We start from the raw sequence: 27,731 nt of genomic DNA on the forward strand, positions 1-27,731 counted from the left end.
CTTATGCCTTGTTTGCGACTGTTCTTCATTCACTTCAGCATCAGTATACATCTATCTGTATCGCCACTGATTCTAAATCTCTCCTCCAATCCTTACAATCTTCCCCTTGGACTTCAAAATCCTCCTGGATTCTTTATGAAATCCGTTTTCTTGTATACCGCCGGACTTCCCTCAACTATACTACTTGCTTAATTTGGTCCAAAGGCCATGTCAACATCCTCGGGAATTCTCTTGCCGATGCCGCAGCCCGTTTCGGAGCCCTGCATGGCACTCCCATAGATCTTTCAGTCTCGCCTATTGAACTTTTTCCACGACTTATTGCACTTCATTATCAACGCTGGACTGCTTATAATGCCTCCTGTACAAAGGCACGTTGGTACTGGCACCATCCTTGCTCTCTCCGCTCTCCATCTTGGTTTATTCAACATCCTTTTTCTCCCTCCTACCTCCATTTTCTGCTCCGTAACAGACTTCACATTCTGTATACTCCCCAACGCTTATATCTTCTCCGAAAACGTACCACTCCACTTTGTAATTGTGGTCTCGACACTGGCTCTATCGATCATCTCATTTTCTCTTGTCCTCTCTATCAACAATATCGCACGCCATTTCTCTCTATTCTTCATAAATTTCACGGCTCTGGCCCTTTTAATGTAGATTCGTTCATTTTCACCTTATCCCCACCTGTTCTTACTGCTTATTATCTTTATTTACAAAGAACTAAGTTATTCAGCATCTTATAAGCATCTCTAAAGATTCATCCCAATTCCTCATCTTTTTCTTTTCATCATACCGAATATAATTGCCGGGAGAGCGATCTTCGTAAAGGCAAGTAACAACCGCAGAAGAAGAAGAAGAAGAGGTGCTAACACATCTCATGTTATACTTATCTACTCTATACTTTAAATCCCTTGTTACTAATTCGCTTTTGTTAATTTATTATACACTTAATGCACTCAATAACTGCCCAATGAGCTTTGTTACCAAGTGCATTAAACTGGTGAAGAAGAAGAACCAATTGTTCCATAAATCAATTATTGTGAATTTTATTAAAACCTGATCATATGTTTGATTGGAAGTATAAAGTTGCTTCTGTGAACGTTCTTGTAAATCATTTCATTAACACTGACTGCATAGAATATAAGGGAAGTATTGGAATTGTGTCAAATTCTTAATAAATTTGATGTCATAATGGCTGGTGAGGCGCCTGTTAAGTTGGAATTGATGTTCAAAGAAGAAATTGATTATGACTTACCTCAGGAAGATCCACTCGAAGGGAAAGGGTGGACATACGAACTGATGACTGACAACAAAGAACTAATATTATCTACAACGGAAGAAGATCAAACAATGGACATGGATAGTGCTAAGTATTCTTTGGATGTGGATGTTGGTAGGGTGAAATCAAAATTTGCAGTAAAAGAAGAATCTGCATTTAAAAGTAATATAGATACGCTAAAAGAAATAGTGGATCAAGAGTCTTGCACGTCGTACTCTAACGACTCCCAACAATTAACAAGAAGTTTAAATTCAGTTCGGCGAGAAAGGTAATGTTGAATTTTTCATATAGTAATTGGCTCAGGTTGGTAATACGGTTACATGTGTAAGGAAAGTTTATAGGTTAACACTTTCAATCCGATTGTAGTTCCAGAACGACACGCTGTAAACTTACGTTAAATCCGAGCGTCGTTCGGGAACGACACTGCCATTTAAAATGTAAAATATCAAATAAAAAAATAATTCTGTACGCTGTTTCATTAGCGAAAGTAATTCTGGGTGTTTTGTGAATAATCCACTGGGAACCCTGGTCTAAGAATGCCTTTCATTCATCGTAGGAAGAGAAATAAAGCATTCGTTATCACTATCGCTCCACACGCAAGCGCGATTGATCATTTGTGGGCTTATAATACCATGGCAGTGGGTACTGTGATACCCAATAGAAAAGAAATGCCGCGTGCATAGTGATGGGTAAATTCCCGGGAAGATATTTTTCGGGAATATTCCCGGGAAGATTCCCAAAATGGGAATTTATCCGGGAATTTATGTTAAATAAGAAAGAAAATTGCATTCTATTACTATATTATGATTTCAAAGTTGAATTAATTTTTATATCACATCATATTATTACTGTTGTTCACAGAGGATTCTCTAAAATCTATATATTCTGAAGGGTACTATCTTACTTTATTAACACTTTATTATATTTAGAGAGTACGCATAAATGTATATTTATTTATAATATGTTCTATCAATTAAATATGTGTGATAAAATTATATAGTAAATTGTATAGTAACAGTTTAAATTTATATGTAAGTGGATTTGCTGAACTTGACTCTATTACTGATATTATAAGGACATTAAGAGTATAAATGTTATAAACCAATTAGATTGGGTAAATGCTAGAAGATACATGTCTCTCAAATTTATCAACATTTGCGAATACATATTTATGTTCACAAAATTTGCAAGATACTTACTTATCTTTAAATTTTAGCACGTAACATTGCCATACACGACCTTTCATTCTACCTATTTCTCGAAATTCCATTCGTTAATTCACATGTAAAAGAAGTCCGAGTACCTCATCAGAAATTCGAGTCAGAGAAAGGAGACAGACTGACGTCTATTACTAATGGTGGTTTAGGGTTTATTAATAGTACTTCATCTCTATTTGTACATAATACTAAATTACTTTACAAAATGGTTCATTTTCATCATTTGTAAATTAGTTCTTTGTTAATTTTGGCTGTTCTTTACCATTGGGGGCTAGCTTTGACACCTACTTTTTTGCGATATTCCGATGCGGTTGTTTTATGGTTTCATAAGTTAAACTACGTTACCAACATTAAATTCAGACAGCATTGCAGAGCGAGCGTTGGCGAATGAAGGCGGGTTAGAGCCACGTATGGCACGTTGTTTTCTATCTTCGTTACCAACAATTCACTTTGTTTTCTCACATAAATCACTTCCATTTACCATTCCGTTTTGCATAAATCCCCTACTGCCCTAAAAAAATTTGTTCGATATTTTCTTGACTACTTGAACATCACTATCAATTCATTTCTTCCGTGAATCATCCTATTTTTTGCTAGTTTTGGCCCAGCAATACTAAACAATTACCTTAGTTTTTGGCGCAAATGGAAATGGAACTTAAAAAATCATATTATTAGTTATATAAAGTACCGTCAAATAATTTTAATTTTTTTAACCTCCAAATTTTTTAAAACTTAGAAATAAATCATAATATATTAAAATAAAATAATTAGTCATATGGTTCTTATAGTTTGGAAGATAAAGTAAACAAATGGAAATAAATTCCTTCCCGGGAATTTATAGGCCAAGGAAAAAACCCGGGAATATTCCCATTTTTTAAATTCCTTCCCACCGGGAATATTCCCACTGCCCATCACTACGCGTGCACCATTTGCTAAAAAACTGAAGAAAGGAGAAACAATTGTAATGCAGCGGGACCATCTTCTGGCTTTAAAGTGGCGAGATGTACGGGATGTTTATATCATTAGAACTGCTCAAAACCATCAAATGATAGAGCAGCCCACCACAAGACGACAGCATCAAAAGGTAAAGCCATATGGTGTAGTTGATTACAACACTTACAAAATAGGTGTTGATACGTCAGATCAAATGCTGTCGTATTACTCCTTTGAAAGGAAATATGTAAAATGTTGGAAAAAATATTATTTCGCCTCTTTGATTTGAGCATTGTAAATTCGTACATTTTACATAGAAAACTGGCAACGAGCAAAATTTCACTTCGGCAGTATTTGATTGATGTGACAAAAGGATTGGTCTCAAATGTAGGACTGGAAATCCAGAAGCAATACCAGGCATCAACCGCAGGTAGACTTTCAGGCTATGGACACTACCCATACTACTTCCCTCCAAAGGCTGCAGATCCAAGCCGTAAAGGACAGCGAAGGTGTAAAGTATGTTCAGATCGCGAGAGATTGCGTACAGGGAAAGCGGTGGAAACCAGATCACAACTTACTGTCCTAAGTGCGAGGTTGCGCTTGGTATTGGAAGATGCTTTGAAGTTTTTTCACACAAAAAACAAATATTGGGATGATTGAATGTAGGTGGTAAAAAACAATGTAATTTTTATATATTGAATAAACTTTCAACAGTTCAGAAGTGTTTATAAACTTTTAAGTGTACATATGTGTGTGGTCATTCAGTGTCTGATAAAGTGGAAAAATATCTATCAAATGGGCCTGTTGCTGCGTGGGACACAAAACCTGCAAGTACATGATACTTTTCCTTCTGATAGATTGCTATCTCTACTTTCATGTCCCAAAGTTGCAAAAGTTTCGAATAAAAACTTAGGCAGATATGATTTTTTAAAATAACCTTTATTTTGTGCCGGGCACAGGGCTTTAATAATTTAAATACCCCCTCGGATCGAAAGTGTTGAAAACAATACTTCACGAGAAATATTTATGTATGGGAGATACCTCGCACATAAATTAATAATCTACAATTTGGAAACGGCAGGGCACACATAGACTAGCTGTAGGCTATACCAATTAATAGTAATAATAATTAGATCGGTACCACCCATATAAATCTTACAGAGTTCGTATCTTAATGAAATAATGTTTACTTTATTATTGATTACACATTTCTCATCAATTCTTGTATGTGTTTATAATATGGGTGCTCGACGATAGTGTTTAATTTATATAGAGGATTTTGTAAAATAAGAGATCGCGAGAATGAAATTTATCCCAAAATTTTCCAAATTTAAACGTGAAAGGTGTTATACTTGAACAACAATTATGGTCGCTTGTACTTTTACTCAGGATTTAGCTAGAATGAGTTTAGCCTCACTTTTTCGGAGGGACATTAGCAAAATACAAGATGAAAGAGAATTCCGACGAGCAGTGGATGTTCATTAATTGTAGAGGTCCACACCGCTACTCATTTCATAATGTAGAGGCCCATAACTGTACATTTCATACCGGTACCCATTTCTTTTTAAGGAAGTCGAATTTTTATATTTTCAGCAATCATTTTTAAGGTATGGAACTTCCATTTCTCCCTACAGGTTCACTTTATGGGCTTATTGCGCGTACACGATATAAGAATTATTGTACAATAAACACTAACCAACATGTGCTAGAACCCGGTAAAAGAACAAGATTCCTATGTAACTTAGGAAAGTGCGCAGGATGTTGATCTGTGTAGATGCAAAGGGATTGGTCGGTTAGGATGAGATGGGTCACCGAAGATAAGTATACACGTAAACGAGGATAGCCTCAGACACCGTATATAGCATAAACTTACATATCTTACGTATTGAATATGTATTTGCACGTTTCTAAATCTATTATTGGTAACATTGTGAAATGCTTTCATTGCTTGCATATTTGTGTTCTAAAGTAATACAATAAGAACGTAAATTTCTTAACTCTCAAACATTTTTCCAGTTCCATGTCGTGATTTAGCACGTTGAATTTTGACACTTGATTTTGCTTTTATTGGTTACTAGCTACTTTATGTGCCAATCCGTGCATAACATGCACACTACGGTATTATTTAAAATGCAATTACGAATTTGTTCTGTAAATTTTACAGTAAATCTCGAACAGTTAATGTCTGTTCATTGGTTGATCTTGCATACAAATTGACATCGTAAAGTAATTTTATTCAACACATCATAGTTTTGAAGAAACCGTAGGCTATATATCATTATTTGGTTTACCTGAAGTGGGGAAAAGGAAGTGTTAAGGTGTTAAAAATTCTCTCTCTCTCTCTCGTCACGTTAGAAGGGTGATGCTTGGTTCGTCTGCAAGTTAACATACAAATAAGTTTAACGGTATGAAGAAGAGTGGTATAGATGTGAAAGACCCCAAAATATTAGGAACAGTAGAGATGGGAAAATAATCAAATAGGGCCGGTATCAGTATCGAAATCCATAGTCGTCAGGTGCAGTTAGTGCTGCTCATTGGTATTTATTTTGCTCAATTTTTATAATAATAGTTATTATTATAATTATGATTAGGAATGGCAATATACCGGTTGCTCCTGGTATTTATTCTCATCAGTTCTTTACTTCAACATATTTTTATAAGCATTCATTTTCCCTAAACCTAGTTTTAAAATACAGGGTAAAATAAAAGTTCGTACACTATTATAACCAAAATATTTACCTAAATTTGTATAAAATGAACTTATTATAAATGACTTTATGAACATAGCGTACAGGGAATATAAATGAAAAATATAATTGTGTAACATGGAAAAATACATTATAGTCCCACTGATGTATAAATATACAGACTGTTCCATAATTCGTGTTATTTTCTACAGCGCTGGGAGAAGATGAAGTTTATACACTATTAATGTAAAATTTGGCACTCTTATTGAGAAATATCTGAATTTTTCGAATTTCTAAAGAAAATAGGAGAAAATTGCTGTTTAGCCCCCCTTTTAGGGGTGTAAACACGAAAGTTCATTTTCCTTATGGGAGATTCAATGTTAAATTTTAGAAGCAGTTTTCTCCAATAATTATTCGTGAAGATTTTGGAGCAAATGAGTTGTGTTTGTTACAAAATGCGAAACACTCATTCACAAAGCTAGTAAAGCCGCCTCAAACATTATTTTGCGAAGGTCCCCTTTTGGGGGGCAAGGGGCGTAAAAAGGTGGTGGGTGATATGTTACCAAAATCCCAAAGTTTATTTTCGGAATGCCAGTAAGCGTGAGATTAATCACAAACGTCACAGAATTAATGCTCCAATGTCCTTACATATAAGAGTGACTGATAATGGGGCTACAGCCCCCTTTCAAAAATAAAAAAAATCACCACAAATATCCTTAATAGGTACATACGAGAAGAAGGTATTTTTTTAATTAATGTAAAATTAGGCGTCATTGTATCAAAAGAGTATGCGTTTTTCAAATCTGGAATGTTATTTTGATAACGCACCGCCTTGGGGGGCACAGGGGGCGAAGCATTCGATGATGGATCTTTATAAAAATTCAAAATTTAGTTCCGGAAATGCCAGTGAGCGTCAGATTTTTCACCACTGTCACAGAATTAATATTCTAATGCTCCTTGCATGTGCCAGTGACTTATATGGGGCTCTAGCCCCCTTTCAAAAATAAAAAAATCACCATAAATATCCTTAGTAGGGACATACGAGAAGAAGGTATTTTTTTAATTAATGTAAAATTAGGCGTCATTGTATCAAAAGAGTATGCGTTTTTCAAATCTGGAATGTTATTTTGATAACGCACCGCCTTAGGGGGCACAGGGGGCGAAGTACTTGATGATGGATCTTTATAAAAATTCAAAATTTTGTTCCGGAAATGCCAGTGAGCGTCAGATTTTTCACCACTATCACAGAATTAATATTCTAATGCTTCTTGCACGTGTCAGTGACTGATATGGGGCTACAGCCTCCTTTCCAAAAATCATATTAAAAATTCACCATAAATATCCTTAGCAGGAACATATCACAAGAAACTATTTAAAAAAAAAAATCAATTAAGTTAAATTTGGTGTTATTGTGCAAAAGAGGTATGTGTCTTTTAATATGGGATGCTACTTTGGTACCGCACCGCCTTAGGGGGCACAGGGGGCGAAACAAAAATGATGGATGTTTATAAAAATTCCAAATTTTATTCTGGAAATGCCAGTGAGCATCAGATTAATCATAAATTTTGCAGAATTAATAATCCGATGTTTTTTGCATGTGCCAGTAATTGATATGGGGCTACAGCCCCCTTCCAAAAAATCACATAAAAAATTAGACATTAATATTTTATCAGGGACATCCGAGAAACCATTATTTCTTGTCAAATTAATGTAAAATAATTTGTTATGTTAGTAAAAAAAAGTACGCGTTTTTTAAATATAGAATGTTATTTTGGTGACACCGGATAAGAAGGGCACAGAACGCGCAGAATAAGCATTTGATTCTTTATTTTAAAAAATCTAAATTTTATTCTGGAAGTGTGAATGAGTATCAGATTAATCACAAATGACACAGAATTAAGATTCCGATGCTCCTTGCATGTGCCAGTGATTGATGTGGGGCTACAGCCCCCTTCAACAAATCACGATAAATATCCTTAACAGGAACACACCGGAAGAAGCTATTTTTTAAAGTCAAGTAATGTGAAATTTGGCGCTGGTGTTTTTTTTTAATTCGGTATAATTTTGACAACGCACCACCTTTAGCGGCAAAGGGGGCGTAGCATAAGATTGTGGATCTTTATGAAAATTCCAAATTTTATTTTGAAAATGCTAATGAGCGTGTGATTAGTCACAAATGTCACAGAATTAATATTCCGATGCTCTTTGCATTTCCAGTGACTTATATGGGCTACAGCCCCCTTCCAAAAATCACAAAAATTCACAATAAATATGTCATAATTAATATGTAAGTTGTCATTATTGCAAAACCAAAAAAAAAAAAAAAATACAATAAACCTGGAAATTACTGTAAATGAATAACTTCTGTCAGTGTAACGGATTATGCATATAGCTTTGTTGTTATGTTGTCACTGGAATATAATCAAAGAATTTTATATTTTTAAAAATCAATTAGGGCTCTTTTTATAGCAGAAAATCTCACACACAAATTACCTACGTATTTTCTACACACTTAAGCAGAACCATCTCGAAATAGAACACAAAATGACATTGGAAAACGTAGCAGAAACAAACAAACAAAAAAAAAAAAGAAAAGAAAAGTAAGATCTTAAAAATTAAAGAAAAAGCATGTATTTTCATTACTTCTTACACAATAACCGTATTATCCAACTTTCCTATAACAACTTACTCGTATGTACTGCAGACATAATACACACGGACACACGGTGGTAATAGAAACAAATGTTTCCCGAGGAATAAGAATCAGTTGCTGGAAATTATTCTTTGTTGAAAACAACTCTTTTTGGCTCTACTATCACTAATTGTTTAAAAAGATCATTAACCTAAGTGTAAAACCCATAAAATCAACTTACTTTTATTCGGCATGCCCTCCTGAACGAGCAAGACATAAATTAATGCGATTTACTAAAGATAGTGTGAACACCTTCTCCAACATATCTGGAGTGATCATCTCTATACTGTAGACAATCCTCTGTTTCAAGTCCTCTACACTGTTACATGATTTTTGGTAGACAATTTGTTTTAGGAATCCCCACAAGAAAAAATCGCATGGTGTAAGATCCGGACTTCTTGGTGGCCATTCGACACTTGACCCCATAGAAATAATCCGTTCCCCAAATTTCTCTCTCAAAAGATTTATAGTCGTATTTGAGCGATGCGCTGGCGCTCCATCTTGCATAAACCATAATTCATCACTTTGACCTAAATTTAAACGATCAAGTTCAGCAAATACTTTTTCTCTTAGTAGCTTTTGGTATGATGACGTTGTTACATTTTCATCAAAAAAGAAAGGTCCTATCACCTCAGTCGCAGTTATACCACACCAAACCATTATTCCTCGTTTGTCCATTGACACTTCTGATCTCACGTTCGGTTGTATCGATGACCAATATCTTGCATGTGATGAGGACACAGAACCATTTAAGAAGAATTTTGCTTCATCGGAAAACATCACTTGAAATAAGAACATAGGGTTTTCATTTAACTTCTCGATAAACCAGTTACAGAAATAAACACGATCACCATAATCACTTGCACATAATTCAGAAACCATTCGGACCTTGTATGGTTTTACCTTCAAGTTTCTTAAAATTCTTTGTAGCGTAGTTTTCTTAATATTTAAGCCTAAGCTTCGACGAGCAAGGGATTTCCGCGGTGAACTAGTAACAGATAACAACACCTGTCTTTTTGTTTCTTCTGTAGATACACTTGGAGATCTTCCTGCACTTTTTCTAGATGCAAGATGGGCAGTGTGAAAACAATTGCTGCGGAACTGTTTGTACAAACGGTGAATTTGCATATCTTGTACTTTTAATCCGAGTTCTTTAACTATACGGGATCTTGTTGCTCTTGCAGATTTTTCTGATAAAATGTACCATTCAATTACATTAGCACGGTGATCCTGAGTTAAAGACTGCATGATCGAAGGACACTACAGTATGAATGCACTCTTAAAGTATACTGGAAACGACAAGTAACTATCAAATGATAAAGTCAGTCTATCCCCGAGATTCACCTACTATGTAATGTCCATTTCCGAAGAAGTCAATCTAACCCAGGTGTTGATTACAGACACGAAATCCTATTGAACTGTCAACACGTTAACTCGTAAATCGTTGGTGTATTGCGATAAGAAAAAGTCTGAAACTGTTGTCAGCACACATGAACAAGAAGTTGAGTCAGGAATTAGAGGGTGTTTTATAAACAAAAGTTTGTTGACATTGCTTAAAATCAGCTTACAGTGGGACGCCAACAAATGATTCGGACGTGTTCCAGTGCTTCTTAAACACACATCTCTTAGCATGCATTCTGAATAGGCCAGAGAGAAGCATGGAAGATAATAAAACAAAGTGGTGTGGTTCTTTAAATGATTTTGGGACCGGGAAGGGGCAATTGAATCACTAAAGTGGTCGCTGACACATGGAGGTAGCTTCTAAGCATTAATTTTGGTATATTTCCAAATATTTTGACGCTCACGGGAAATAACGAAAAGTTTGAATTTTTCTTACTGCCTATCTTCCCCAATTGGGAGGTTTGGCGTAATAAAACTAGAAACGCATGTACCATCATAGATGAAAGGGGAGGAAGAAGAGGAAAGGTATCGTATTTTCTACCTAAAACTGCTAATTTACAGCAAAATTCGTATAAATATAGAGCAAACTGCTTTCCGCATTTTACATTGAAACTCCAGTTAGGCCAATCAAATTTTGAGTTGACGCCACTAAAAGAGATCAACACATGACCATTATCATATTGTCGCTTTAGCTCTTTTTCTAAACAAACATTTTTCGCAATAATGCCAAATTTCACTTTAATAATGAAAAATATTTACCTTCTGCCAGCAGGTCCTTGCGTATAAGGACATTCATCATGAATTTCCATTGTTTTATGAAAGGGGGATTGTAGCCTAATATCAATCACTGGTACAGTCCGCAGCAAAAAACCTGCAACATGAGCATATATGTTTATTGTGAAACGACGAAGTCTTTTGCTCCAAAATATTTGTGCAGAGGAGGACGCCGAGGTTTCTCCTGGTGTGATTCATGCCACTTAGACGTTATGTTGATTCCCTGTGCTGTTAGTCGTAGTTTAACAATAAACTGACATGCTCATGTTGCAGGTTCTTTGCTGCGGATTTTACATGGAAATAGCATTAATTCTGTGCGCCTTGCAATTAATTTCATGCTCATTGGCACTACCAAAATAAAATTTGGATTTTTTATACTTCGGCTCCTGTGCCCTCCAAAGCCAAAAATTACCAACCGCGCCCTTTGTCCCCTGTTACCAAAATAACATTTCAGATTTGGAAAATACATAACTTTTTATCACAATAACGCCAAATTTCACATTAATCGACCAATAGAAAAAAAGCTTCTTCTGGTATGTCCCTGTTAAGGATATTTATCGTGATTTTTGGTGATTTGTGGAAGGTGACTGTAGCACTACATCAATCACTGGCACATGCAAGGAGCATCGGAATATTAATTCTGTGTCATTTGTGATTAATCTAATACTCATTCACACTTCCAGAATAAAATTTGGAATTTTTATAAACATCCATCATTATATGTTTCGCCCCCTGCGCCCCCCTAAGGCGGTGCGTTATTAAAATAACATTCCAGATTTGAAAAACGTATACTCTTTTGATACAATGACGCCTAATGTTACATTAATTTAAAAAAAAACTTCTTCTCGTATGTCTCTACTAAGGATATTTATGGTGATTTCTTTTATTTTTGAAAGGGGGCTATAGCCCCATGTAAGTCACTGGCACATGCAAGGGGCATTAGAATATTAATTCTGTGACAGTAGTGAAAAATCTGACGCTCACTGGCATTTCCGGAACTAAATTTTGAATTTTTATAAAGATCCATCATCGAATGCTTCGTCCCCTGTGCCTCCCAAGGCGGTGCGTTATCAAAATAACATTCCAGATTTGAAAAACGCATACTCTTTTGATACAATGACGCCTAATTTTACATTAATTAAAAAAATACCTTCTTCTCGTATGTACCTATTAAGGATATTTGTGGTGATTTTTTTTATTTTTGAAAGGGGGCTGTAGCCCCATTATCAGTCACTCTTATATGTAAGGACATTGGAGCATTAATTCTGTGACGTTTGTGATTAATCTCACGCTTACTGGCATTCCGAAAATAAACTTTGGGATTTTGGTAACATATCACCCACCACCTTTTTACGCCCCTTGCCCCCCAAAAGGGGACCTTCGCAAAATAATGTTTGAGGCGGCTTTACTAGCTTTGTGAATGAGTGTTTCGCATTTTGTAACAAACACAACTCATTTGCTCCAAAATCTTCACGAATAATTATTGGAGAAAACTGCTTCTAAAATTTAACATTGAATCTCCCATAAGGAAAATGAACTTTCGTGTTTACACCCCTAAAAGGGGGGCTAAACAGCAATTTTCTCCTATTTTCTTTAGAAATTCGAAAAATTCAGATATTTCTCAATAAGAGTGCCAAATTTTACATTAATAGTGTATAAACTTCATCTTCTCCCAGCGCTGTAGAAAATAACACGAATTATGGAACAGTCTGTATATATATATATATAACAAATTTTAAATAATTACCACTTTGAAATTGAAAATGGCATCAATAATACCAACAGTTTGGAAACACGTCTCAAATAAATAAAAAGTAGAAAAATACTTTGTGATTCATATCTAGGTCCATTCTTTCTTTAAGATCCTAGGAAATTTTAAGTCATGTCACATATATTACAGAACAGCTTTGCGCGTCCCGGCATATCCCATCATTAGACGGTTCCCGCAGAGTAAGCATAATTCTTCACCTTCAAGTAATACAGCTTTGCACTATATTAGTAATAGGCTAAGAAGGTTCGTCTCTGCGTCAATCGTCCAACGATCCAGGAAAGCGCAGTCTACTTTACCGTAAGGGTCCAGATTCGGAGGGTTTCACCTGTGAGAAGACCTAAGAAGTAATAAAGAAAATAGGAGATAGCATCACCCACTTTCACAACTCAGTTACATGAAATATTACAGTCTCGTTTTACCTTAGTCATGCTTCCTGGAAAAGGAACAAATAAACATAAATGCTTTCAGTGCCATTTATTAAGAATAGTTAAATGTACCTGTAACTCTATATAAATTCACAAAATAACCTTGCCCCAATATTATAATCGGTTCGTAGAAATACTTCGAAGTTTCTTGCAAGAACAAAGTCTTAGTCCGACGAAGGATGCGAACGTTCGTGATCACATGGTATGAGTCCTTTCATTTTCTAAAACCAATAAATCTTCTCACAATAATTGTTCTTTACGTCACATCTGACGACTTATAAAGTGATTAGTTCGAAGAAACATAATAATAGTGTTATTTCACAATCAGGTCGTAGAAATTCGAATAATTCAGTGACTTTGACGGGGATTTGTCTATCATACACATTTTGTTAACCTAGTTCACCCGCCAAATGCTTTGTTCACCAAAAATTATCTCGTCCTCCACCACTTTCTATCACGAAGTGCGTTGTGGTACAAATTTACTTTAGTAATAGCTGATAAAGCAGTTGCAAAATATACTAATAAATTATTAATCATTTTTGCAAATGACTTGTAAAATATTAAATATAACTTTAACTTTTTAACGATATTACGTAGTTCACATTTAGAATAGACGCATGGTATCGAGACTTAGTTATATTCAACAAATTTTTGCTGATTCATCTTACGCATCAAGCCATCGACAGAAATTCTTAGTTGTTCCAAACAGATTTCTCTTAACTTTCCTCATCCTTTTCTTCTATCCTATATTCTTTGAGTACTACTAGTTGGCAGCACAATTAGTGGAAGGCATACACAAGACGAACTGTACGAATCCAAATGTACATCACAGAAGTACTGTAACGCAGAATTTGCATTAAGGCATAAAAAAATGCAAAAATTTGGAGTAGTTACATTGGCGGCCGAAAGGAATGTACGTGCATCATTGAACAATGGTAAATATTCAAGAACCGTGCACTTTGTTTTTACTTAAGTAGTAAAAATTGTTCCAATGTCAATCAGGACACAAGTTCACTGGGAATTCTGTAAGAACTTTCGCTGGGCGAACATTTCATCAAATGAAAATGTCTTATTTTTGCGCGGAAAAATAACGAACTCGTAGGGCATTTATACACATATATAAAATTTATGGGGCTTTTGTATACAAAGTTCTTTTTTTTTGGCACTGTTACTAAATTAAACAATTACATGTGCATGACTTATATTTTAATATACAAATGAATCTCATGATATGCTTTTAAAACTTGGCTTACAATATTGCTATATGCACTCTTACTATCACTAGTTACATAAGCATTATATAGAAATATGGCATTATTTAAGCATAAAGTATTAACATTACTTATTTTACAATATCACAACTTTTATTTTTATTTATTTATTATTATTTTTTTTTTTACACAGGAAAATTTTCAATTTCCTTAATTAAATTTCGTGAATACGTTTGAACATTTCTGTAAATGAAATTAACTATCTATTTTACTATTATGAAATACACAATCTACGGAAATAAAATATAATCATAGTAATTTTCCATCAATAAATGCAAAAACTAGAAAATGTGATAACAAAAAAATAAACATTTCGAATTATTGGGTTTATTGGGCAATTGGATAAAACACACGTTAATTAGAACTATACGTTTCAATATTCCACAAGAGGAAATAACACTTACTTTACACATATTATACTTAAAGTTGCATATAGATGACGAAACATTCTTAATCTTCTAGATCATTCCAACGAAGTTACATAAAACAAAATTGTTACACAAAAATACAAGGATTACACATTATTTAAATATAATAATTACATGAAATAGGTGTATTACCACTCTTTCGTACTGTTACGATAAGAGTGGGGCCGGATAGAAGTAAGTCTGCCACGCTTTTACGCTAATCAGCGCCTATCCACTTAAATTTATAAGACTCCCTTCCCCATCATACATTCAAACTTTCTTCCTACCACTTTGGAATGACAACAAGACCATCTAGTGAGGTAGGAGTATATAAACAACATAGAAAATGAACCCTAAGGTTAAAAACAAAATGAGGGGGAGAGTTGCCATTCACAATTCAATACTCGTGTAACAGAATTCCACTGACACACAAAAGCTTACTTTCATACTAATAAAATTAGAGTATATTATCGTTTACATTAATAACAGTACATAAACGCTAGGCGACCCACCTAATACTGAGGGTGGTTTAAAATATTACTACCAGTTGCAACAACTTGTCGGAAAAACCTCAGCGAGAGAATATGGCCACTCACGTAAACGAAAGATTTCAGCTCATATTTCTTTTATATAATAATATTATTCAACAATACTTTCATACACTTTAATACTTAACGTAGAATCATGTTCGTGACTTTTTTTTTACACGACTATTTAACTTCGTGTTTAAGAAATGATTTAAAGTTAATATAAGCGTATGTCGTCGACAATCTAGTTTATCATTTAAATACTGCAAATACGTGTCACATCTTAACAACTCTTTCAACAACGACTGAATATTGAACTTATTACTTTCACTCGTTTTGAAAACACAAACTAAATTTGGTTACATTTGAGAAGGTCACATTTACCAAAGTTTCAGGTTCACAAGAATCAACTTTTTCGCTGCTTTGTTTTACAGAATCGAATTCCTTCTCATGAATATGTTTCTTAGGTAATTCTAACCAGTTATTTCTAATTTTTTGAGTGGGTCTCCGCACTCTCATACGATCAATGGAATGTACACCACAAGGGTCTACATTCTCCAGTTAAACGATCTACAAGTTCAAATACTTTATCTGAAATCTTACTTTTGCAAAACAGAGGACGTTTATCGAGCATGAAGAACTTACTAATCTTTTTGTCTACAGCTGAATTCAAATGTGATTGCAATAAAAATACCAAATCATTTTCTTTTATTTTATATTTTCCTTCCTGGGATGCTTTATATTTCTCGTTTCTTTTTCTAACTTTTTCATTCCTACGATAGTCAGCCATTATGAGATTACTGAGTTTAATTTCCCTATTTACAGGTTCATTTTCGTCATAGCTTTCGTTTGTTACTATTCCATAATGTTTCAGTACAGAATAATTTGGCTTTACATTTAAATGAAGACTAGCAGAGCTCACACCTATACCACTATATACAGAGTAATTCAACAGAATGACGATTTGTGGTATTTATCTCTCCCAAGAAGCATGGTCTTAATTACACAACAGTTTAAACAACCTATTTGTCTCCCTATGAATTCTCTCTACAATGGAATTCTTCTGATGATAAGGAGTCACATAGTGAATTTTAATACATATTCTTCCATTTTAGACTTAAATTTTACCGATACAAAGCATCCGCCATTGTCCACCAATATGAACTTTGGAATTCCCATGGTTACAAAATAATAATATTCTAAGCATCTTAAAACACATTTAATGGTTGAATTTCTGTTTGGGAGCCTTGTGTAATATCTACTAAATACATCTAAAATTAACAATGCAAATTTATTTCCGGTATGGGAACCTGGATAAGGGCCTAATAAATCAATGGAGACCATGTATTTTACGTTCTTTACGGCTAGAGTTCGCAAAGGCCTGGCTGATGGCGAAGTTTCAACTTTCGTGCGTTTACACACGGTACAGTCACGCAAATAACTGCTGATATCTCTACGCATAGATTTCCATTAGCAACTATCACTTATAAACCCTAAAATCTTTCAAAACCAAAATGCCCTTGTTTATGATAGTTTTGAATTACATCGTCACAAGTGAAGAAGAAATACAAATTTTCCATTGGTGAGGAAAATGTAATTGCGATTTAACAAAATACCAGTTTCAATTTTTTAAAATTCACCAATATTACGATTCTTGACCTTAACATATGGATCATTGTTATTCTCTAAATACTTCATGATATTGTCGTACTCTGGATGTTCTCTTTTTGTTTGCTGATCAAATCTTGAACAGACAAATGTTTGAAACAAGATGGCACCACTTCGTATTTATTGACTTCATACCTTTCAACTTCAGGAGACAAAATGATACGTGATAATGCATCGCTAGCTTGGTTATCTCGACCTTTAATATACATGATTTGTATGTCAAATTCCTGAATTTGTTAGCTCCATCGAGCAAGCCTAGAATTCCACTGTCTCATTTTATGTAAATATACCAGAGTTATGATCTGTATAAATCTTTACGTGTCTTCCATACAACAATTGAGACCAACGTTTAAGCGCGACTACAATTCAAGGACATTCAGTCACCGTGTAGTTTTTCTCTTCAGGTTTCAACGTTCTACTAGAAAATCCTAAAAAATGTTTCTTACCATCTACTTCTCGAAAAAGAATATTTCCCAAAGCTACTCAAATGGAATCAGTAATCGTGATCTAATAAAGGATGTGCAAGCATCACTTTTTAAACTAAGTCATTTTTCAATTGATGGAAACTATCTTCATAAGCTTCATCCCAGATCCACTTTTTATTTTTCTTAAGCAAACTAAATAAAGGTTCAGACTTTTGAGCAAAACTTTCTACAAATTTAGCATACCAGTGAAACAAACCTAAAGCTCTCTGTAACTCTTTCAAATTTCTAGGTCTTGGAAGGACTTTAACATATTGTACATAGAAAGGATACTTTGTAATACCTTGTGGACTAATATCAAATCCTAAAAAACTAAATTTCGTATTACAAAAAGTACATTTCTGTAGGTTTAAAGTCATACCAGCTTCGTAAACTTTTTGAGATACTTGGTCCAGAAACTGTAACTGTTCTTCGAAAGTCATAGAAGTTACCGAAACATAATCAGTATAAGAGACTACCTTTTCATACAAACCTGCCCCAAGAACAGCTTGCAAACACGACGTAAAATTAGCTCCTCCATTTATATAACCAAACGGTATTCGAGTACATTTGTACATTTAACCATTCCAACAGAAGGCTATATTGTTTGCTTTCTTCACTTAAACACACTTGTAAATAACCGTACAAAATCCAAACAGGATACGAATTAATACCTTGAAATTTAATGAGAAGATCATCAAGTTTGTTGACTTTCAGCTGTTTTAATTTGACAAATTTATTCAACTGAGTTAATTCTGCGACAGTGCAGAGTTAACTAGTGTTTTTCTTGGCTACACACAACATAGGATGACAATGCACCGAAACACCTTCTTCCACAACGCCACATTCTATCTATTCAGCTATTTGTTGTTCAATGTTTTCTTTATACTTGAAGGTTAATGGGTACTGACGTTTCACAATTGGCTGATCAGTCTAAACTTCAATAGTTATTTAAATTTTTTACTTTTACCTGGCAAATCACTAAAGATTAATTTATGTTTCAATAACAAATCAAACAATGGCTGTTTTTGAACATTGGACAAATTTTCAATTTCGTGAACTTTTGTTCTAATTTCGTTAACAGAGGGAAAGTGACTTCGAGTACTACAGGTAGTTTTACTTAAATTACAACTATCCTGTTTAACTTTTACATTATTATGAGAATTTTGAATTTCTTCATCTAATGTATGGATTCGTTTCCCGTAGAAATGATACAAAAAATTTACTTCAGCAGCTTCGTTCAAACGTGCTTGCTTAATTTGTTCTACAGTTGATTCATTATTGATGGTATACTTTTCTACATGTTTTAATGCTTTACTGTTTTCTAACAAACTATCAGTCCATTCCTGCGTCAGCTGTTTCTTATGAATTTTTAAATTCTTAACTAATCGATACTCTAGCACAGGTTCGACTACATCTTTAATCTCGCTTTCAAAAGCAGAATCAGTGTCAACATGACTTACAGTTTTCATGTGGAAATTAACCTTAATAACACTCTCTCTAGTAAGTATTTTCACTTTACTCTCCTTTTTATTATTTAGAAGGGGTTCAGAACCAAATCTGTGTTAATACTCTTTCATTGGTACATTATAAATGTTAGGGTCGTAACAGGTTTCTCGCCAAACTCTAATTTCGCGTTAGCTAGCGATAAGAAATCTCTGCCTAGCAGACAATTACAATTAAGGGCTCTGACAACAATAAATCTAACATCACAAGTTACAAGGCCAATTTCCACACAGAGGGTAACCACACCCTTGACAGATTTTGTTCTCTTTCCACTATAATCTACTAGAGCAATTTGAGGAGCGGGCTGTAATACAGCGTTTGATACTATATTAGATATTTTCTTCCACGTATTGTTGCTTAATATCCTACCTGAAGCACCTGAACCGCAGGGAGCATAAAAATTTTCATTCATAATTTTAACGAGAATTTCAGCTGTGGCACACAAAATTACATTATTCTTAAAAAATCTTTAGTTTCCTCTTCACCAGATGAGAAAACATCATACCACTGTACTAAATTTATTAAATTTTTATCGAGTTTTACAAAAACAGTCTGACAATTTGGAAGGAGTGCATTATTTAACTCATTACTACACGTTTGAATTAGCTCCCTGCCATGAGCACTGTCCAGGAAGGGCGTTTCTAGCTTGGGGGCGGAAATCTGTTTTGAAACCCAAGATTACCTGCAGTAACATTCACAAATTCTGGTTTTGGTGGCTTAAAGCCAGTAGGATAACCAAAATTCGAAAGATTTACAAAAAATTCATTACTGTAACTAGTTTGAGGTGGATTCCTAATTAGAGAATTAGCATTTTTCGGCCTAGTAGTTACACCACTTGTGAAATCACCTTGATTTACGTTAACATTATTGACATCTGCGGCGGAGTCACGAGTGCAAAAGCACAACTTTCTTCGTGCCTCTCGGAACTACCATTATTATTTCATTTTTCTTTTTTTTTTCTCCAATTTTTTTCTTTTTCGATTATCCTTATCGGTTGAATTGTCATTCGATTGTACCTAAGCAAACTCACCACAGTCGTCATTACCATTCTGATTACTTTTCTGTTTATCGTCCTTACTAACAGACACCTGATTGACTTTCAGAAACCTATGATTATTATTATTACTGTTACTGATATCAGACCTTGTGACCATCAGCATGGCCACAATGTTACACTTTTGTTCACACAGTGTATTTCTTTTTTTAAGTTTTATTCATACTACAAAATCATTCTTTTATTTATGGAAAAGAAAAGCTATTTTTGTTGCGTGGTTCCGAATGCTTCCAAGGTGGTGAGAAACTCAGTTCTTTTTTAGCTGCAGGTGTTCTCTGGCCTTTACACTTCTAACGACAAAAGAAAGGACTTGTTGTTTTCCCAACACAACTGTTATCGTCTTGATTGAGTGCTTTGAAGCAGCGAACTCCTTTTTTTATTTCCCTAAAAGATGTTACCAACCTATGGTTTTCGCCACTATGAGTGTTTTACATATATTTCTTCATAACTACATTTATTACGGTTGGAAATCTTTTTAGGTATGAAGCTGTTACAGTGTGTGAATGAACACTTGTCTAATGTTGCGTCCCCACGCATTAACGTTTCGTCATCCTTCCTACCGTGAGAACAGTGCTTGTAGCTTGCAGAAGTCGCAGACGAAACGACTAAGCCGCACAATTGCCAATGTGCATTTTCTTCCACCAAAATGTTTTATGTAGAACCAGAGGGTGAAAAATCCATTAGTCGTGGAGAGAATCTTCAAGTTTAGTCTGCAACACTTGTTTGGTTGTCGCCTTCGAGTTTTGTTCCCACAGAACCGAAACATGTGTTGCCAGCGCTCTTAATTATACCACCATTATATTTGTATTGTGTAGGAATATAAAAACTTTGACACTCCTCTTATTAATTTTTATAATGTACTACCAACCCGAGGTATGGTGATCGGGATGTTCGCAAGTGTTCGAAAAAGCGAGGAGTTAGATTGGTAGCCGAAACGAGAAGGAACGAAAAGTTTTTTATTTATTTATTTATTTGTATTTTTACCCTCAACAGAGTATAAAGCTCGAGTTACAGAAGGTTAACATTAGTGTTTATGTCCAGTTAACCAGTAAGAGTAATTTTACTTTTGAGGAGCATTTTACCTACATATTGGTACAGGATGATTATGAAGAGTAATTAAGCGTGTGATAAGATCATTTTTGCGGTATCAACCGAGGAAGTGAACAAAGTGATGTTCTCGTAACTATCTTCTGGATTACAGTATTTTCCGAGTCACGAAGCTTCATGAGGAGTTAGTGTTTCCTCTATCCCCCCACAATCATTGTCCCGACTATGCAGTGAAAGTCTCATAACAGTGCAAATAATAATTATACAGTACAACTGATCACAATAACAGAAGGGCTATGTTTCTAGTGTTGTTATACTTCATATAGATACTATTAAGTGTTTTATTTTCCACGATTTCATTCATTCAGTTGTGTGTGTAATTTCTTCTGTTTGAGCATTCGTAGCATGTGAAGTGAAGATTTTGTGTGTTATTTATATCTCTCATTCTACTCCATACACACGTATGTGTCTATCCAATAAATAAGAGTTCGTCTAAAGGAATATTATCTTCTTCACTTATGTGTGTGCGAATCCTTACGAGTAATCAGCTTGCCAGTCACGTATATGTACATATATGCGTATACTAAAGCAAGTGTAACCAAACCTAAGTCTCGAAATTACCGAAGCTGCTCATGTCAAATCACTTCTTTTATTTTACTATCACCAATTTGCGCCTGGACAGGACATGTACTCTGACCTGAATTGTTATCAGCTGTTTCTTTAGGTGATGCTCCGGAAGTCAGCACCCGAGGGATACGATAGGTAGCAATTTTAATGAAACCCGAACTAACGAAATGAGTCAAGACCGTCAGACATTTGCGCATGGATTTCTTTTGATAATACAAATGTTCAAAATTCCAATTCGAATCCAAAATTCTGAGCAAATTAAAATTCGAATTGGAAGATGTCGCATTGCAGGTAATCGAAGTGGCTAATTTTTGAAATGACCCTCCCTGTTTTCTTTTAACGGTACAAAATGTTTTGTTGCTAGTACTTTAATGCACAGAAATTGCACAAAATTGTAAACTTGTTAAAATTCGAATTTAGAAACGTCGGACTGCAGGTGATCGATCTGGCCGAATTTTGAAATGTCCCTCCCTCGTTTATTTGAATAGCATAAAAGCTTTTCTTGGTTGGACAAAAATGGACAAATTTCTGAGCTAGTTAAAATTGAAACTTGTAGATGTCGCACAATAGGAAATCGAAGTGGCCGAAATTTTGAAATGGCTCTCCCTCGTTTATTTGAATGGTACTAAATTTTTTCTTGGGTTAACAAAGATGGACAAAATGCTGAACTAGTTAAAATTCGAATTTAAGATGTCGCACTACAGGTGATCGAAGGGACAAATTTTGAAATGGCTCTCCCTCGTTTATTTGAATGGTACTAAAATTTTTCTTGGGTTAACAAAGATGGACAAAATGCTGAGCTAGTTAAAATTCAGATTTGAAGACGTTGCACTACAGATGATTGAGGTGGCCAAATTTGAAATGGTCCTCCCTCCTTTATTTGGGTGGACAAAAAATGGACAAAATTCTGACCTACTGTAGTTAAAATTCAAATTTTAAGTTGTCGCACTACAAGTGATCGAAGTGACAAAGTTCACTTGGCGCGAGTTGGGATCAAACCAGAGACCCCATGCACCAGAGGTAAACACTCTACCACTGAGCCACCGTGGCCCCTTTTGTTAATTTGATTGGTACATATTTTTTTTCTTCGGTGGACAAACATGTCACACTGCAACTAAATGGACCCGAAAAATCTTCTAAAGTTATCTTCTAAAACAATGGATTGAAGTTGGGAGACATTAACAATTCAAGAAGAAAATATATTTTACAAAGTGTATGCTAAACAAGTAATGTTTTCAAAGTAATTAAGCTTGTTTCAAGAAAAGGACATTCTATTTCTCACAACAGCAAAAGCTTAAACTTCAGAAACGCTTAATTTCTTGGCTTTCTTATATTCTCATAGCAGTTTCTAGTCTGGTAAGGAGTTTATACAACTATGAAACAACCCAGTTTTGGCTTTTTTCATACTCGGCAGATTTCATTCCAAAGAAACCGTTCAAGAATGTATTTCAGGAAGAAATGAACAACTCTTTTGAAAATGTGCTCTACAATTAATTAAAATATTTGCTTTATAAAATGTAAAACTTATTACAGCAGTTACTTTCTGAGATAAGTTCTGAAGTTTTCCTTTGAGGAGTTTAGGAGACTAATAAAATAAAATCTTGTGTTGCTTTGATACACCTCGGTTTCTCGAAACATATCAATAACTTTACCTTCTTCACATTTATGCTCCATGCCTCGCTCAAATCACTTTATTCCATTTAAAGTATCAATATTACACATTTTAAATTATTGCTGTTTGAAACGGACAATGTTACGCTAGAAGAAAATATTGGATGTAGTAATGGATTTACACCTAATTGGCTACAAAATGTAATTTCAAGTAATTTATTTTCTTTTAAACAATAACAAGGTTTTCGAATACAGGCTTTTAATGCAATAAAAACTACCTTCAACAGGCCCCGTATTAAAAGGAAATTTATCTTAAATGAAAATATATCACGGTCCCATGAATTTAACGGTTAAAAATAATGGCTATATTGTCTTGATTAGACGGAACCTGTGTTGCGAACAACCGATGTTAAAATATACTTTTTAACGTAAATTTCCAAGTTCTCTAATGTAGCGTTTAGATAAATTTTAGACATTTCTGTGAGAAGTTAGGTATATGAACTACGTTGTCTGTAAAGGTCTTCGTTTACTTGTTACCCTACACATTTAACCTTTAGTCTACCGAAAAGTAAGTCCCTAGACACCGTGCGAGTTTTTGAGCGAAGTGCAATTTAAATAGTAAATTCCAGATACCAATAACTCGTACTCTAGATGGTCTAGATACATGGAACAAGGAGCATAATATACACAATAGATCAAAAGGGAGACTAAAGTAGGGGGAAGAGCGCTGAGAAGGGCATATCATCTACTTTTTGTCTTGACTTTTGAAGCTGTATGTAGTTTTTTTTTTTTTACTGTAAGTTTTATGTGTATTAATTCGTAGCGTAATTGAATACGGTAGGCCTATGTACAAGATTTTATTTTATCTCACTACGTCCATTATATGTGTGTACCTTATTTATGTTTCTCATAGATCTATCTTCCTTAACTTAAAAACCTTTAACGAAAATTTTTGCGAGTCCTCTTCAATTTCGCTAGACAGGTTTTATTATGTGCTTATACCAGAAATATTTATTAATTTCTTTTCTGACTATATTTATTCTTTATTCACGGATATTCACTTGGCGTATCTTTTTTATTTGTAAATTTATATATGTAAATTTACAAATGAAAAGGAAAACGCCAAGTATCTGTGAATAATATATATCCAGTTAATATGTATATATATTAAATGGATGTATTTTGATTTTCATATACTGACTCGGAGCCGTTTGAACTCAAAGAAACCAAATGTATTCAAGAATCCGTGGACGCTTGCGGAGATAAAAACATTAAAACCATCCTTGCATTTATCAATTTCAGTTCAATTTCAAAGATCATAACGAGATTAGAAGAGCGATGATTACGACTTTGTAGTGCATTTGAGCTGTTTAATTCAATAACGAAACACGCCACCAAGACGAATCGGACAAGCATTTCTTCGAAACGCACAGTGAATAGTTGCGAAAAATCCTGGCATAAAATTCTTATCTAGTCTAAATAAAGTGTTCCTGGGAACAACGACGCGCGAATTTCAGATTTATCGGCAAGTAACATTGCTTCTTTGAAATAGCCGTCTCTTAACGACCCATAACACGAAAGGAATAGTTTCAATGTACAGTAATGTTTTGAACGATAAATGCAGTTTTTTGCAGAAACAGCGAAAATTACACAGTTGTGTATTGTAGAATCAATATATTATATTTATATACCAAGTATATGTAGTTCAAGTAATACAATTTTTTTCACTAAAGTAATAAAATTCATCATTTAAGTTTAGCTTCTGATTGGTGCATATTATAATTTTTAGTGCATATTTGCATATTTTCTTGATCGTTAGCGCATATTTACATGCATATTTTGTCGCTTTTTAGTGCATATCAATCCGAAGTTTACTCATTATATATATAATTTACTTTTCTCACTTTGATCTGTTTACATGCCGTGAAGCAAAAACATTTTTACCTTACATCGGAAATATATTTTTCAATTCTGTACTGTCATGACAAAATATATTAATTATGACATCTTTATTCAATTTATTTCGTATATCCTTTTCATACTGGATTAACAGAAACGAATCAAGGTTGTCTTGCCCAAGATTCGCCCTTAACCTAGATTTAATAATCTTGAGTTTATAAAACGCTCGTTCCTAACTTGCTTGTGTAAGTGAGAACGTAAGGAATTTGTGCGCTTTTAAGAGCTATGTATAACTTAAGGCATACATGTGATATTCATATATACATAATGTTTAACGCACTCGTGAGGCAAGACTTGCTAGTCTTCTTTAAGTTGATTTCCTACATCGCTGGATTAATATCGTCTCACCATGTTTTCTCTTCATACTCACTAAATTATTCATTATCATATTCACCCACATCCACTTGCGATGTCTTGGACCAAATCTCTGCATATAATTTTAGTTCATCGATATGTTTCTTTTTATTTATGCTGGGGCTCACTGATTTTGTTCATTGTATTTGAGGGTAATTCGTCTTTTAAATCAGAAATCCGCCTAGAATCGAAACACACCAAGACATGATTAACTTTTTCGTGTTTAGAAAACTCGTTTCTCATATTTGATTGATTTTGTCAAGGACATCATTGAAAAAACAATCTAAAACTTTTCTCCTGTGTATTCCATATTATTTCCATGAGATCTCAATTCAAATCACACGTTTACATTCTGTTGAAAGAAAAGTTTATACTATCGCATGGAAAGCTAGAGAGTTTATGAAGCTACGGGGTTCGATCCTTCTGCGTTGCTGTTCGGAAGAGCCATTTTTATGAGGGTTCTGGTTTCGGTTCACTGTGGGTTACTGTTTAGAAAACAGATATAATGGTATCGGGTTTGATCCATGTACGTCCTTGCGAAAACGTTACTAGTTCATGAAAGAAGACAGATTCATGGACTGGATGATACCAACACAGAAGTACATACGTTAACAAACAGGAATAGTGAAAGTCGGGATTCGAACCATGGGTTAGTAACATTAAGTTAATACCGTGTTCGTGGTATATCCCTGTGTCAACCTCGGCAAAATTAGCTGATTGTTCCCAATATTGGATACCCAGTTCTAGGGATAGAAGTTCGGGGGACGTTGGGTTATGTATAGCTGTGCCCACTCCATATACTTATTTGAAATATCTCGTACCATTGCACTCCAACCGTAAACACAAACATAATACAAATTATGCGTGCACAATATGAAAATAGTTAACATGTAGAACAAAAATATTCTTACGTAACATGCACACTATCACAGTTTTATTATTGTATTGCTTGAAGTGATGATTAACACTCACTATATGTATATTTAATATACATATTTTAAGCTTTTGATTATCACAAATACTTCACATTGTAATAACGAAAATAGGTATTTCTAAATGTAATGATGGACACCTTTATGTATAGACGAGTGAAATACGGCCGCGATACGGCTTCGCGAGCGATATCGATTATGTAAGTTTGTTTACGGGAAAACGTAAGCACTGTTCACAGTAATAAAACTTATCCATTGGAGATAGGAAAATTGTGTATTGTTTGCTCCATTCTCCTCGCACATATTCGTTTCACAATCCATTGACGATATGCAACTTTACTAAAAATATTCTTCTTCGTTGGCGGATTTCATCTTAATCGCATTTTGCATGAGAAGTAGATATTGGTATCCTTTTTCGGCGTAAATTACGTGGTTTTATTTATTACTTTCATTTCACTACCTTTTAAGTTTATTAGCCTATTTTTGAGTTAATTCACATTTTTTTTGTATTTTAAATGATTTTAGCCACTTGGAGCACCATTTCATCACTTATATTGTGGTTATCACACAATAATTATTAATTCAAATACTTAGCTGGGACGAGATGTGAATTATTTCATCTGGTGTGCCGTTGAGTGTCCCGCTGTTCGCCTCGCGAGCATTGTTTCCTGCACACACAATAGTTGTATATGAATATACTTCTTGACGAGAAAGTATTTCTACGAAAACATTCAGTTTTTAAGCAATTGTTCCTCTCATGGGAACTAATACATTGACTCTTGCGTTGTTAATAATATAATGATAACACTTGCGCACACATTAAGATGAACAATAACCATTAATTAGCAAATATTTAAGTTATAATATATAGTTCGTTACATAGCACTTTTGCTTGCACAGAGGTGGGTGGAAGCGTCGTACTGTTCTGAATTCTTCTCCCAAATTAGGCTGCGCGAAGAGTGATGTGGGCAAGAAGCACACAAACACACACAAACACTTGTGAGAAAGGAATTCCGTAGTTTTGCTCTTCGAAGAATTACGTCCCGCCAAGCACTAATCCCAAGAGATTCTCCTGTATCTACGAGGGTTGTTTAAAGAGTCTATAACGATAACGGTATAAGTTTATAT

At 34.6% G+C, this 27,731-nt stretch overlaps 1 protein-coding gene across 1 annotated transcript in view; it reads left to right on the forward strand.

The window, feature by feature from the left end:
• The first annotated feature begins 838 nt into the window (after positions 1 to 838).
• LOC145691090 (uncharacterized) overlaps positions 839 to 27,731 on the forward strand; it is a 37,730-nt gene continuing 10,837 nt past the window's right edge. Inside the window, exon 1 of the mRNA XM_081766765.1 lies at positions 839 to 1,547. Within this exon, the coding sequence (XP_081622891.1) occupies positions 1,192 to 1,547 (356 nt within the window). The 5' untranslated portion in view covers positions 839 to 1,191. The remainder of the gene's footprint in view (positions 1,548 to 27,731) is intronic.

The sequence above is a fragment of the Thermobia domestica genome, chromosome 7, assembly GCF_964235325.1.
Source record: "Thermobia domestica chromosome 7, izTheDome1.hap1.1, whole genome shotgun sequence".
In the NCBI taxonomy this organism is placed as follows: domain Eukaryota; kingdom Metazoa; phylum Arthropoda; class Insecta; order Zygentoma; family Lepismatidae; genus Thermobia; species Thermobia domestica.